The following is a 16,425-nucleotide window of genomic DNA, read 5'->3' as shown; positions in this document are numbered from 1 at the left end:
TAGCACAGCTCAGTATTTTGTTTACCTTCTCTGACAGCATTTTCAGCAGGAAAGGATTATCATAGCTTCCTCCCCAGTAAAAATACATTTGAAAATCTCAAAGAGGAAGCCCCTGTAAATGGCTTCTTACCACATACTCCTCCACCTTGGAAATGCCCCAATCATTGGTTCTTCTGCACTCCCAACCTCCTTCCCACAGGACCTGACCATTAATCTTAGAGCTTCTATTTAAAGTAAAAATAGCTACTCTGCACAAAAAGGATTGGGGACTTCTAAGATGGAGGATAAAAATCCAAATGTGACTAGCATTCAAGGCCCTCAACAATTTATCCTTGTTAATTTAATTCTTAATATAATGGTATAAATATGTATATATATGTATATTGGACTTAACATATATTTTTAACATGATTAACGTATATTAGATTACTTGCCATCTAGAGAAGGGGGGAGTGGAAGGAAGGAAAAATTTGAAACACTAGGCTTTGCAAGAGTCAATGTTGAAAAATTATCCATTGAACAGAACCAGCTTTACCCAGCAAAAGAACACTGGGAAATAAATGAGTGTGGACTGCTTGCATTTTTGTTTTTTTTCCCAGGTTATTTTTACCTTTCTAGATCCAATTTTTCTTGCACAACAAGAGAACTGTATAAATATGTACATATATATTGTATTTAAGATATACTTTAACATGTTTAACATGTATGAGACTGCCTGCCATCTAGGAGAGGGGTGGCGGGAAGGAAGGGAAAAGTTGAAACAGAAGTCATTTCAAGAGTCGTTGAAAAATTACCCATGCATATGTTCTGTCAATAAAAAAATAAATAAAAGAAAAATTATCCATGCATGTTTTGAAAATCAAAAGGTTTAATTAAAAAATAATAATAATCTAATTCTTAATATTAAACAACACAAATACTCTAGGTCTATCATTAACCCTTGAATACTACTTGGTTCTATCTCTATGACTTCCCTCATGCTATTCTGTCTTAAACCATATCTATCCCTCAAGATCCACTCCCTTAAAACCCCACCACATCAACTTATGATGAACTTCCTTAAGTTTGTTTACTACATTATTCAGTTGATTTTTTAAAATGCTATCTGGAATTTTAATTTTACCTTTCATGTGTGTTTTATCTCCCTGCTAAGGACTTCTTGAAGACAAGAACAATTCCATAAGTCCCAAGAATCTGCATATTTGAAAGGCATCCAATAAATATTTGTTGAAAAAACTCTTTTTAGTGAATATTCTACTTGGTAGAATAGAATCCAATTTCTTAGAGATTAGGACTAGACAGTACAATTCCTTTAATGTAATAATGAGGAGACTGAGACACAGAGTTAAAGTGGCCTAACCAAGTTAAGATTACTAGTCATGTATACCTGGGACTAGAATGCAAATTTTATATCTCCTTGTAGCAAATTCTATAAACTGTTTTCAGCTAAACTTTATTTCATTTACATTGACACCCATTTCCCATATGCATTTCTACACTTACCATTTACAATCATTTTCAAACAAGCTGAACATGGTTTTCGGGAAAAATAAAGATCACAGTTTTTCATCTTTGAGCCATGTCTAATAAGAGCAATTTGACCAGCATGTAAATCTTCACTAGAACAATGGAGACCAACAATTTTCATGTTTTTCACCACTACCAGACCAGTTTTCTTCACCTATATCAAAATATAAAATATTCTTTCATTAGAAGGGACACTTTTAGACACTATACGATAGATAACACTTGGCTTACTTTAATAAAATAAAAAGACTGGCTTCTTCATCCAAAAAATGGAATGAGCAGAAACATCTTGCGAACAGGATTTATTTTTGAATTCCAAAACATTGCACAGACCTTTGCACACAGTAGGTACTTGATAAAAGCTAGCTGAGTTTGGTGAATTAACTCTAACTAAACTGCAAAAAGTTTGACTTTTATTCGACTATGTTGAAGAGTTACCAATCTATAGTCTATTATCAAAGCTTGTAGATGTCCTTAGTTATATTAGCTTGTCTTGGTGATTTGATAATATCATCTACAAATAAAATAACTATTTTTAGCTCTGAAAAGAGTAAGGACCATGTTCTATAGAGAAACCTTTTCAAGATCACAGAGTAATAGTATTTCTGAAGGATGACAGAGCTATTAACTTTTATTTATTTATTTTTATTTTTAAAAAGTTTTTATTGACAGAACCCATGCAGGTTAATTTTTTACAGCATTATCCCTTGCACTCACTTCTGTTCTGATTTTCCCCCTCCCTCTCTCTACCTCGTCCCCCAGATGGCAAGCAGTCCTTTATATGTTAAATAGGTTACAGTATATCCTAGATACAATATATGTGTGCAGAACCAAACAGTTCTCTTGTTGCACAGGGAGAATTGGATTCAGAAGTTATTTAGAAATAACCCGAGAAGAAAAACAGAAATGCAAGCAGTTTATATTCATTTCCCAGTGTTCTTTCTTTGAGTGTAGCTGCTTCTGTCCATCCTTGATCAATTGAAACTGAATTAGCTCTCTTTATCTAAGAAATCCACTTCCATCAGAATACATCCTCAAACAGTATCATCGTTAAGGTATATAATGATCTCCTGGTTCTGCTCATTTTACTCAGCATCAGTTCATGTAGGTCTCTCCAAGCCTCTCTGTATTCATCCTGCTGGTCATTTCTTACAGAACAATAATATTCCATAATGTTCATATACCACAATTTACTCAACCATTCTCCAATTGATGGGCATCCATTCATTTTCCAGCTTCTAGCCACTACAAACAGGGCTGCCACAAACATTTTGGCACATGCAGGGCCCTTTCCCTTCTTTAGTATCTCTTTGGGGTATGAGCCCAGTAGAAATACTGCTGGATCAAAGGGTATGCACAGTTTGGTAACTTTTTGAGCATAGTTCCAAATCGCCCTCTAGAATGGCTGGATGTGTTCACAATTCCACCAACAATGTATCAGTGTCTCTATTTTCCCACATCCCCTCCAACATTCCGCATTATCTTTCCCTATCTAGCCAATCTGATAGGTGTATAGTGGTATCTCAGAGTTGTCTTAATTTGCATTTCTCTGATTAATAATGATTTGGAGCATATTTTCATATGGCTATAAATAGTTTCAATTTCTTCGTCTGAGAATTATCTGTTCATATCCTTTGACCATTTATCAATTGGAGAATGGCTTGATTTCTTATAAATTAGGGTCAGTTCTCTATATATTTTGGAAATGAGGCTTTTATCAGAACCTCTGACTGTAAAAATGTTTTCCCAGTTTATTGTTTCCCTTCTAATCTTGTCTGCGTTTCTTTTTTTGTACAAAAACTTTTCAATTTGATATAATCAAAAATTTTTATTTTGTGGTCAATAGTGATCTCTAGTTCTTCTTTGGTCATAAATTCCTCCCTCTTCCACAGGTCTGAGAGGTAAACTATCCTCTGCTCTTCCAATTTATTTATAATCTCTTTCTTTATGCTTAGGTCATGAACCCATTTTGACCTTATCTTGGTGTACGGTATTAAGTGTGGGTCAATGCCTAGTTTCTGCCATACTAATTTCCAATTTGCCTAGCAATTTCTGTCAAATACTGCATTCTTATCCCAAAAATTGGGGTCTTTGGGTTTGTCAAACACTAGATTATTAAAGTTATTGGCTGTTTTGTCCTTTGAACCTAACCTATTCCATTGATCAACTAGTCTATTTCTTAGCCAATACCAGATGGTTTTAGTAACTGCTGCTTTATAATATAATTTTAGATCTGGTACTAGCCACCTTCATTTGATTTTTTTTTCATTAATTCCCTTGAAATTCTTGACCTTTTATTTTTCCATATGAACTTTGTTGTTATTTTTTCTAGGTCATCAAAATAGTTTTTTGGGAGTCTGATTGATATAGAGCTAAATAAATAGATTAGTTTAGGTAATATGGTCATCTTTATTATATTTGCTCGCCCAATCCAAGAGCATTTAATATTTTTCCAGTTGGTTAGATCAGACTTAATTTGTGTGGAAAGTGTTTTGTAGTTTTGCTCATAAAGTTTCTGATTTTCCCTTGGCTGATAGATTCCTAAATACTTTATACAATCAGTAGTTACTTTAAATGGGATTTCTCTTTGTAACTCTAACTGTTGGGTTTTGTTAGTGATGTATAAGAATGCTGATGACTTATGTGGGTTTATTTTGTATCCTGCAACTTTGCTAAAGGTGTGGATTGTTTCTAATAACTTTTTAGTAGCGTCTCTGGGGTTCTCTAAGTATACCATCATATCATCAGCAAAAAGTGATAATTTGGTTTCTTCCTTGCCTATTCTTATTCCTTTAATCTCTTTCTCAACTCTTATTGCCAAAACTAGTATTTCCAATACAATATTAAATAGTAACGGTGATAGTAAGCAACCTTGTTTCACTCCTGATCTTATTGGGAATGGTTGCAGTTTGTCCCCGTTACATATGATGCTCCTGATTATTTTAAGGAAAAGTCCATTTATTCCTATACTCTCAAGAGTTTTTAATAGGAATGGATGTTGGATTTTATCAAATCAGAGCTATTAACTTAAAAAAAAAGAAATACTACCTAAATTATTACTAAGAACTTAAAAAGTATAAATCAGGAAACAACAACAAAAATAGGAATATTAAGCATATTCAATAAATTTACTGAAATATGTATCAACTTCTGACTTAACACCTACTAAAAAGATTAAAGTATAAGACTGTCAATGATGGATTCAATATTTTTTCTAACTAGAGCAAAGGGAACCTTCAAGGGTTTTATCTACAGTTTTTTGCATGCTAACTGCTGGCTCTGTTAATAACAATATACTGACATGTTTTCATTCATTCCCAATTAAAAATCACCTATCAATATGTCATGAAATAATAGCTACACGTGTATCAGCTTGAGTTTTTAGAAGGCTGGAAATTTCAAGGGTAATTAATAAAGCAGGGCAGCATAACAGAAAAGACCCAAGCTTAGGAGTCATAGGACTTAAGTTCCAATTCAGGGTCTGTGACCTCACTTTTCTGGGCCTTTCCCTCACCTGCCTGAATAGTGAGGGGGTTGAACTATACTGAGATCTAAAGTCCTCTTCCAGTTTCATAGTCTATGACAGCAATGTTATAATAAGTCTAGACTGATATTATAATGCTGAAACAGAGTTAATGAATCAGCCATTACCTGGAGTTTAACTATTATAACAAGGTCTAAGACTATAAAGAAATTCAAGATTCAAATAAAAACAAGTCATTCTTTGGGGAATAACACCACACTCTTGAGCACTTATCAAAATTCTGTTAATGATAATGATGTTAGGCACTGGACAAAACAAGCAAACAAGATTCTTGACTCTTAAAACGCAATAAAAGGTATTAGTCCCTTCCCCCGACTCCCCCCCCCCAATAAATTCTAGTGACTTCTTATTACCTCAAAGATGAAATATCATTCCTCTTCTTTATAAGCTGGCCCTCTTCCCTCTCCACTCTTAGCCCAGTACTCCATGATCTCCCTGCTATTCCTTGTAGACATCACTCCATCTCCCACCTCCAAGCATTATCACTGGCTGTCCATCATGTCTGGAATGCTCCCGTTCCCCATTTCTACCTACCTCTCTCTGGGCATCCTTTCAGCTCTAAGGGAATGACTCACATTCTACAAAAAATCTATCCCAGATAGATTAAGCACCTGACCTCTCAATTTGTCTACAGTCCCTCCTTTAGATGTTTGTTAAGCCTTCTTGCTTCTATTTTCACAATGTTTCTCTTGTCTGTCTGTCCTTTTCTCTCCTCTGAAAGCCAATATCCTGATCTAGGCCATAGGTGGCAAAATAGATAGCACACAGAATTTGTCCACAACACCCCTCATTACCTCTGGAATTAGATTAATGTGTAATTGGGAAATACTTACTAAAATGCAACAACATATAAATAATAAGATGTATTTTTCTGAATCAATACAGAGCCCACAGAGACCCTTGTATATGATCCAGTGTGCCACATTTTTATTTTACAGTATTGCTGTAGACCTTTATCACTTACTGTCTTTTCACAAACTATTCCCTGTACCAGAAGTAATCTCCTTGTCTCTGTCTACAAACCTCCCAGGCTTCCTTCAAGACTCAGTTCATATTTCTGCAGGAGTCCATTCTGGCCTCCACAACCTCTCCACCCCAACTTGCCTCCCACTACCAATACCTTTCACTTATATTGTCTACATTTGTGTGTGTGTGTGTGTGTACACTCATTCACATGTATATATACTCATTTACATGTTGTCTTTTCCATTAGAATATGAACTCCTTGTGGGCTAGGACCATTTTATTGCCTTTTTTAGTATTTCCAGCACTTAGCACTGTACCTGGTGCTACGTAGTAGGCACTTAATATATGTATGTTGACTGGTCTTGTCTTGAGGTAAAGATGATATAGAATGGATGTGGGAAAACTGGGACACTGATGCATTGTTGGTGGAGTTGTGAACGAATCCAACCATTCTGGAGAGCAATCTGGAATTATGCCCAAAAAGTTATCAAAGTGTGCATACCCTTTGATCCAGCAGTGTTATTTCTGGGATTATATCCCAAAGAAATACTAAAGAAGGGAAAGGGACCTGTATGTGCCAAAATGTTTGTGGCAGCCCTGTTTGTAGTGGTTAGAAACTGGAAATTGAATGGATGCCCATCAATTGAAGAATGACTGGGTAAATTGTGGTATATGAACGTTATGGAATATTATTGCTCTGTAAGAAATGACCAGCAGGATGAATATAGAGAGGCTTGGAGAGATTTGCATGAACTGATGCTAAGTGAAATGAGCAGAACCAAGAGATCATTATACACTTCGACAACGATATTGCATAAGGATGTATTCTAATGGAAGTGGATTTCTTTGACAAAGATACCTAACTCAGTTTCAATTGATACATGATGGACAGAAGCAGCTACATCCAAGAAAGAACACTGGAAAATGAATGTGAACTATTTGCATTTTTGTTTTTCTTCCCGGGTTATTTTTACCTTCTGAATCCAATTCTCCCTGTGCAACAAGAGAACTGTTTGGTTCTGCAAACATATATTGTATCTAGGATATACTGCAACATATCCAACATATAAAGGACTGCTTGCCATCTAGGGGATTGGGTGGAGGGAGGGAGGGGAAAAATCGGAACAGAAGCGAATGCAAGGGATAATGTTGTAAAAAAAATTACCCTGGCATGGATTCTGTCAATATAAAGTTATTATAAAATAAAATTAAAATATATAAAATACAATATAAATAAATAAATAAAATTAAATTTAAAAAGATGATATAGAATGGAAAGACTAAAAGATTTGGGAGCAGAGGACCAGATTTCAAACCCCAGTCGTGTTACTTACAACCTGTATTGACTGGAGAAAATTATCCTGGTTTCATGATCTATTAAAAAAAGGTCTTTACTTTAAGATTTTTTTTTAAACCTTTCTTTGTATCACCAGCACTCAATATAATGCTTGGCATAGTAGGCACTTCAATATTAGATAACTTACAATAATGATGCTAAAAGATGCATAGGACACAAGAAGTATAATTATAAAGCAATAAATCTGACTTTCATTTTTGTTTTGTGAAATCTATTTTTAATATCTTCCTTATGTATAACTTTATCCCTTCAACATCACACATTATATATTAACTATGCAATAAATTAGGAAAACTAGGATTTTACAATAAGCAGAACCCAAAGTAAGTGAAAAAGAGATATACAGAAAAAGTACAGATCACCAGTTTTCTTTTCTTTCTTTCTTTGGCTGAGGGAATTGGGGTTAAGTGACTTGCTCAGGGTCACACAGCCAGGATGTGATAAATGTCTGAGGCCAGATTAGTCAGGTACTCCTGACTTCAGGACTGGTCCTATATCAACTGCCCCACCTAGATGCCCCTAGATCACCCCTAATCAGAAACTTCTTGGAAGAAATGGAGTTTAAGAAGCTGTCTAAATTCTAAGAAGCCGAAATCTTGAGGAAAACACCAGGTATAAAACAAATGAAGTCTTGGAGGTGGAAGTGAGATGGATGAAAGGAGAAGGAAAAATCTGTCTACATTGGAAAAGAAAGAAAGGGACAAGGATAAAATAGTAATATCGGGAACTTTGTTCTTTGTTTCAATCTCTAGATGTGAAAGTTGCTGTAAAGATCAGATATGCATATCTGGCAACTTACAATATACTCTTTATTTAAAGGGGAAAAAAGGGATTTCACTATAAAGTCAAAGTACTTATTTTAAGGTCTCCTTAATTAAAAAAAAAAAAAAAAAGATGTAAAATTCATTTTCCCCCTAAAAATACATTCCAGCTTTTAAAAAATTTATTGCTTTCAATTTTATGATTTGGTATATGGGTTTCTTTTAAATAAAATGTTCTAGCTTTTCTCACTTTAAGGTCCTTTTAAAACAAAATAAAATAACCTTTTGGGGCAGCTAGGTGACGCAGTGGATAGAGCACCAGCCCTGAAGTCAAGAGGACCTGAATGCGAATCTGACCTCAGACACTTAACAGCTAGCTGTGTAACCCTAGGCAAGTCATTTAACCCCAATTCCCTCAGCAAAGAAAAAATTAAAAAAAAAAATAAGTTTTTAAGAAAGCACCACAAAGAGCTCTATTAACAAAAATGTTTTGAAAAGATGAACTTCCCTTCCAATTGTGGGCATGCATAACTGATTTCCCTGAGAACAAAGGTAGGTTTTTTTGATTTTTTTTTTTTACTTTTCTTTGTATTCTTACTGTTTAATATAATGTTTTAATATAATACCATGTATCTACATGGTAAACAGTAAATGCCCGAAGACTCAGTGACTGAAACGTGGTACTCTTTGAAATACTTCAGTATAATTTCTATGTGGAAGTTAGAAAGTTTATTCCTTGAGTTGATCAATTAAAAAAAATTAGGGGAAGGTTCTAATTACTTTATTTAAAATAAAATCAGGAAACATGTATTTTCATCATCCAATAGGTAAAATATCTCAAAATAATAAGGAAAGAATTTGTTTTAAAGTTCAAAAAGAAAACAGAATATACAAAAGGTGGATGTCAAACTGTTGTCTTGTATATACACATCAATAACACTCTTTTAAAAATATATATATATTGATTGGATGCACAAGGGACAACAAATACTAATAAGGAACATCCACTTGAAATCCACTTAAACATCCCCTTCTTGTTAAGTTAAAATCAATAATAGCTTTCACATGCCTGGAAAACATCTACAGAATACTCTTGAAAAGGTTCTTTCAGCTAGACTTAGAATAATAGATTTAGAAGTCAAAAAGACCTCAAAAACCATTTACTCCTTTTACAGATGAAGAAGCTGAAAGAGTAGGAAGCCAAGTGACTCCTTGCTATAGGTATAGTGCCAAATACAATCATGAAACAATTATAGATAGATAGGCTTCTTAAACATTCAGGTCCAATGGAATCAAGAGAACGCCCACTAAAATAGGAATATTTTTATTATGTGTGCTTTTAAAATATAGCTCAAGTTTATATTAACGGTAATGTTTACAAAGACTTTGCTCCCATCCAACTTTGTGAAGGTTTTACAGCCAAGGGAGGGAAGGCTTAGTGACAAGGATCAGGTAAGTTAGTGATAGCACTGAGACTTGTATCCAAGTTTTCTAACTCCCAATCACTCTCTGTCACATCCTCCTTCTAAGTATGTTTTAAATGAGCGCACAGAATTTGAATGGATCTGACTTCTGGCAGGGGTTGTGTAGAAGATCAATTGCACTAAGGTTGCATGCTGACAAATTTAGATTATTCCCAAAAGTGAAAAATAGGATTAAGTGTGATAGTATGTAAGATGATTCAATAAAGATATATTAAATAAAGTGTGCTAGCTTTCGTATAAATCTAGAAGAATGCAGTTAATATAGCAAAAAAAGGGCATTATCTACTATATTTTAAAATAAAACACTAAGCATCTACCAGAGGCAACTAAAAATAGTTACTAGATAATATCAGGGATTTACTTTTACTATTACTGTTCATCCTCAACAACTAACACACTGATCCAATGACACTGATTTCTTGGCTGTTCCACAAATAAGATACTCCATCTCTTAATCCAGCCTTTTCTCTGACTGCCCTCATTCTTCCTCATCTTTGCCTATTGATCTCCCTTGCTTTCTTTAAGCCCTAATTAAAATTCTATTTTATGAGACATCTTTCCCAACACCTTTTAATTCTAGTGTTTTTCCTCTGTTAATTATCATTTCTCCCATTAATTTGCATGTTCCTCGAGAGAGGGGCTTCTTTTTACCTCTCTTTTAAAAAAATCTCCAATGCTTAGCACAAAGCCTGGCACATAGTAAATGCTTAATAAATGTTAAATTTTAATTAGATGTGATAAATGGTCAAAGGATATGAACAGAGAATTTTAGGATGAAGAAAATGAAACTATTTCTACTCATATGAAAAGGTATTCCAAATCATTATTGATCAGAGAAATGCAAATTAAGGCAACTCTGAGATACCACTACACATTTGTCAGATTGGCTAAGATGACAGGAAAAGATAATGCTGAATGTTGGAGGGGATGCGGGAAAACTGGGACACTGATGTATTATTGGTGGAGTTGTGAATACATCCAGCCATTCTGGAGAGCAATTTGGAACTGTGCTCAAAAAGTTATCAAACTTTGCATACCCTTTGATCCAGCAGTGTTTCTACTGGGCTTATACCCCAAAGAGATACTAAAGAAAGGAAAGGCACCTGTATGTGCCCAAATGTTTGTGGCAGCCCTTTTTGTAGTGGCTAGAAATTATACATTAGTATCCCACTCCCAATTTCCTCCTTGCCACCTTCCTTCATAATTGTACCTATAGCTCATTTCCTTGTTTTATTCTCTGTATTCTAGATGAACAATATTCATCTAGAATAAATATCCACTATGAACAGACAATTCTCAGACGAAGAAATTAAAACTATTTATAGCTATATGAAAATATGCTCCAAATCATTATTAATCAGAGAAATGCAAATTAAGACAACTCTGAGATACCACTACACACCTGTCAGATTGGCTAGAGTGACAGAGAAAGATAATGTGGAATGTTGGAGGGGATGTGGGAAAACAGGGACACTGATACATTGTTGGTGGAATTGTGAACACATCCAGCCATTCTGGAGAGCAATTTGGAACTATGCTCAAAAAGTTATCAAACTGTGCATACCCTTTGATCCAGCAATGTTTCTACTGGGCTTATACCCCAAAGAGATACTAAAGAAAGGAAAGGCACCTGTATGTGCCCAAATGTTTGTGGCAGCCCTTTTTGTAGTGGCTAGAAATTATACATTAGTATCCCACTCCCAATTTCCTCCTTGCCACCTTCCTTCATAATTGTACCTATAGCTCATTTCCTTGTTTTATTCTCTGTATTCTAGATGAACAATATTCATCTAGAATAAATATCCACTATGAACAGACAATTCTCAGACGAAGAAATTAAAACTATTTATAGCTATATGAAAATATGCTCCAAATCATTATTAATCAGAGAAATGCAAATTAAGACAACTCTGAGATACCACTACACACCTGTCAGATTGGCTAGAGTGACAGAGAAAGATAATGTGGAATGTTGGAGGGGATGTGGGAAAACAGGGACACTGATACATTGTTGGTGGAATTGTGAACACATCCAGCCATTCTGGAGAGCAATTTGGAACTATGCTCAAAAAGTTATCAAACTGTGCATACCCTTTGATCCAGCAGTGTTTCTACTGGGCTTATACCCCAAAGAGATACTAATGAAAGGAAAGGGACCTGTATGTGCCAAAATGTTTGTGGTAGCCCTGTTTGTAGTGGCTAGAAATTGGAATTGAGTGGATGCCCATCAATTGGAGAATGGCTGAGTAAATTGTGGTATATGAATGTTATGGAATATTATTGTTCTGTAAGAAATGACCAGCAGGATGAATACAGAGAGGACTGGAGAGACTTATATGAACTGATGCTAAGTGAAATGAGCAGAACCAGGAGATCATTATATACCTCAACAACGATACTGTATGAGGATGTATTCTGATGGAAGTGGATTTCTTCGATAAAGAGAACTAATTCAGTTTCAATTGATCAAAGATGGACAGAAGCAGCTACACCCAAAGAAAGAACACTGGGAAATGAATATAAACTGCTTGCATTTTTGTTCTTCTTCCCGGGTTATTTCTACCTTCTGAATCCAATTCTCCCTGTGCAACAAGAGAACTGTTCAGTTCTGCACACGTATATTGCATCTAGGATATACTGTAACCTATTTAACACGTAAAGGACTGCTTGCCATCTGGGGGAGGGAGGGAAGGGAAGAAAGGGAAAATTCAGAACAGAATCGAGTGCTTGTAAATAATGTCGTAAAAAAGTACCCTGGCATGGGTTCTGTCAATAAAAAGTTATTAAAAAAAAAAAAAAAAAGAATGAATATCCACATTCAAAGACCAGAAATAATGAGACTATCTACAGTAATATATACTCCCATTTGTAAAAATAAATGTTTTTAAATGAGGATGAAGGCAAAATATCACATTATTTATACTTCATTCAACCTTTCAAAGATCTGTGATTTTATCAGTATAAGACTTTTGCAAATGATCTTCAAGAGATGTAATTTTAAAAATTCCTCAACAACTAGCCAGCCTTATGGTGATACATCTCTTTAAAGGTAAGGCAGGAAGCACAAAGGAAACAGGCTAAACACAGTGTCTCACCCAACTCACACTCAATGTCTTTCTAACTTGTAGGCACCCTTCCAGAGTTTGTGTTCTCTTTTCACTGGAGGCCAGCTCTAATTACCTTTGTTACATTAGATGGTTCTCTATTTATATAAAATATATGTATTTTTAGAAGTAGAGAGCAAATATGAAATCATAGCAAGGTTAAATCCCAAATATCTCAGAAGCAAAAGTCCAAATCATTTTGAGATAACTATTCTTTTGTCTCGTGGCAGAATTTTAAAGACTACTAAAAAGATAATCTCTAAAGTCACTTCCAGTTCTAAGGGTTTATTATCTAAGTCACAAGAAAAAGATAAAAAATCCTTTACAAAAATTAATGGCACATCTTGTTCTACTACTTCCAAATGATGGGAAATCTGTTTCTTACTTTTATTACTTAATTTCATAGTTCTTACTATCAGCAACATTTTACGACGTTAGTCAACATTTTCCTCTTAGTAATATCACAATATTACTATTAACAATTCTCTGTACTGAATTTTTACTGCCTAAATATTTAGAAAATTATAGTAACAACTCACAAGACATTTGGACCCTTTTAGGGGATATTAATTTTTTTTGTTTGTTTATTTATTTTAAACTTAAATACGAAACTAGAAAAAAAAAAAAAACACATATTGTCATGGGCACACCTGAATATGAGAAGATTCAAAATATAAAAGATAAAGCAAATAAACTTCCATTTCAAGAAAGCCCTACATAATAAATACTACAAATTGTGTTTAGAGCTGTCCATCTTTGCTTCCTTGTAGTTTTCTTTTTGCTTATTGCTGTATACTTTTTTACTTTGTTCTTTTCCCCTTACTTTCATCCACCCCCAAAGACTATAATTAAATGTGTGTACAGACTCAGATATGTCTGTCTTCACACACACACACACATACATATACAAAGATATCTATAATCATACACATATATATGCAAATACATTCATATGGATCTATGTAAAACCATACTATGCCTGTTCCTCCTATTTCTTTGAGGGTAGATAACATCTAAAGTCTATAAGGATATTGATTAATAATACTGACAAGAGTATAGTTTCCCTAGTTTTCTCTTTTAATTAAATCTATTTTAGTTTTAACTTTATCTGGGATCATGGTTATGAACCCCTGATTTTTTTTATATAATATAAATTCTACTCCTGATCTTTATTTTATGTTTGTGTATATCTTATATTTCTCATCTTTCCTGATTCCTCTCCATTAATAATACCCACTACCTTGCCCTCCTATTACTGAACTTGTCCTCCCTCTTAAGGATCCCTCCCTTATCCTCTCCCCTCACCCTTTCTTCTTGCCTTCTTATTTCTATCTGAATTTGGAAGATTTCCAAATACATATGAGGCTCCCTCTTTATCTCATTCCCATTAATCTACATACCCTTCCCTTTTTCCCCCACCTTATCTTATTCCCTACCCTCTTATTTCTTTATAAATTTAGAAGGTTTTTATTTCCTTATAAATGTATTGTTCTCTTTATCCCCAATATTGATGTGAGTAGGGTTTCCTCTAAAAAAGCACTCTCTTATTCTCTCCTCACTCCCTATCCCCTTAATACCTTATTTCTTTCTGTATTTATAATTTATAAGAATTTTATACTCTTCTCTCAACATCTCAACACACACACACACACACACACACACACACACACACACACACACACACACACACACAGAGTTCCCTTTAATCCATTCCCAATGAGAACAGGTTTCTAGACCTACCAACTTCTCCCCTATCCATAGTTCTACCTCTTGCATCTCAATCATATAATTATTCTTCCTACCTTTTCCTACATGATTTTGCTTTTTAGAATCTCACCACACTCAGCTCTATATCAATCTTTTTTTTTGAACCACACAATTTCTAATGACTAAGACATATAACTTACATTTTCTTATATTAAAAAAAAAAACATTTTGAAGAGTCACTTGTAGTTTTTGATGTTTACCTTATATTTCTCTTAGATTTTGTATGTCAGATTTTCTATTAAGTTTTTTGCAACAAAATTCTGAAAGTTTGCAATTCATTGAATATTCTTTTTTTTGTTTTCAGAATTATGCTTAACTTTGTTGGGTATATTATTTTCAGTAACAAATCCCAGTTTTTTTGTTCTTCAATATACAATGTTCCAAGACTTGTAGTCTTTTAATTTAAGTGTTGCTATATTTTGTGTGATTCTAATTATGGTTCTGCTGTATGTTTTTTTTCTTGTTGCTTATAATAGAGGATATGATTTTTGTAAGCAAGGGTTATGTATCTGTAATAACATACAGTATTAATTAAAAGATCAGCTCATTTTAAATAGGTATGAAGTGGTACAAGATTCTTTTTTCATAATCTATAAGTTTGGGTTGACTGTTTATAATTCCTTTTTTTTTAAAGGTTGGAGTCTTTCAATAATTAATATAAGCATTCAATTTATAGTATTGATTTCAGGTTTTGTTTGAAAAAATATTTAAAGTATGATACTTGTGATTTTGTTAATTATGCTTGAATGATTTAATCAAAAACAACAAAAACTCCCTTAGTAAAAAAAAAAGTCCCTCTTGAGAATGCTAAAAAGTCTTAAGAGGGGCGCTGACTGAGTACCTCTTAAAATATTATATGCATTAAAATGTTTGTGGCAGCCTTTTTTGTAGTGGCAAAGAACTGGAAACTAAGTGGATGCCCATCAATTGGAGAATGGCTGAACAAGTTATGGTATATGAATGTTATGGAATATTATTGTTCTGTAAGAAACAACCAACAGGATGATTTCAGAGAGGTCTGAAGAGAACTACATGAACTGATGCTGAGTGAAATGAGCAGAACCAAATCATTGTACACAGCAACAGCAAAACTATAAAATGATCAATTCTGATGGAAGTGGCTCTTTTTAACAATGAGGTCATTTAGGCCAATTCCAACAGACTTGTGATGGAGAGAGCCATCTGTACCCATAGAGAGGCCTGTGGGGACAGAGTGGGGACATAGTATTGTCACTTTTTTTTGGTACTGGTGTTTGTTAGCTTGTTTACTTTTTTCTTTCTTGTGGCTTTTTTCCCTTTTGATTGATTTTTGTGTATGTGTGCTTAGCATAACGAATATGGAAATATGTTTAGAAGAAACATGTTGGATGCTTGTGGTTTGAGGGAAGGGTTAGGGGAAAAGAGAGGGAGAAAAATTTTGGAACACAATGTTTTCTAAGGATGAATGTTGAAAACTATCTTTGCATATACTTTTAAAATAAAAAGCTATTATTTTAAAAAGAATATTATATGCTTTGAAAGAAATCACTATATGAAAGAGCCATCTACACCCAGAGACACGACTATGGGAATTGAGTGTGGATCACAACATAGCATTTTCACTCTTTTTGTTGTTGTTTGCTTGAATTTTATTTTCTTTTTCATTTTTTTTTCCTTTTTGGTCTGATTGTTTTTGTGTAGCAAGATAATTGTAAAAATATGTATGCCTATATTGGATTTAACATATATATTTTTACTATGTTTAACATAAAAAAAAAAAAAAGAAAGAAATCACTATAAGTAGCAAATAAGCAAACATAGTTGTACTGATTTTCCAGGTTGCATTTTTGATGACACACATAAAAAAACAATCCAATTGCCATCTGAGCTCATAGAGCCCATTTATGGATCTAGTGCTGGAAAGAACCTCAAAGGC

The 16,425-nt window shown here is 34.1% G+C and overlaps 1 protein-coding gene across 2 annotated transcripts in view; it reads right to left on the bottom strand.

Moving 5' to 3' along the window:
• CDADC1 (cytidine and dCMP deaminase domain containing 1) overlaps window positions 1-16,425 on the bottom strand; it is a 51,708-nt gene that overhangs the window by 23,479 nt on the left and 11,804 nt on the right. For both annotated transcript variants that reach the window (XM_051987352.1, XM_051987351.1), the window contains exon 4: window positions 1,504-1,681. In XM_051987352.1, the coding sequence (XP_051843312.1) occupies window positions 1,504-1,681 (178 nt within the window). The remainder of the gene's footprint in view (window positions 1-1,503; window positions 1,682-16,425) is intronic.

This window comes from Antechinus flavipes, chromosome 3 (assembly GCF_016432865.1).
Source record: "Antechinus flavipes isolate AdamAnt ecotype Samford, QLD, Australia chromosome 3, AdamAnt_v2, whole genome shotgun sequence".
Taxonomy (NCBI): domain Eukaryota; kingdom Metazoa; phylum Chordata; class Mammalia; order Dasyuromorphia; family Dasyuridae; genus Antechinus; species Antechinus flavipes.
Note: the sequence above shows the minus strand (reverse complement) of the source record. Positions and strands in the feature narration are given on the sequence as shown.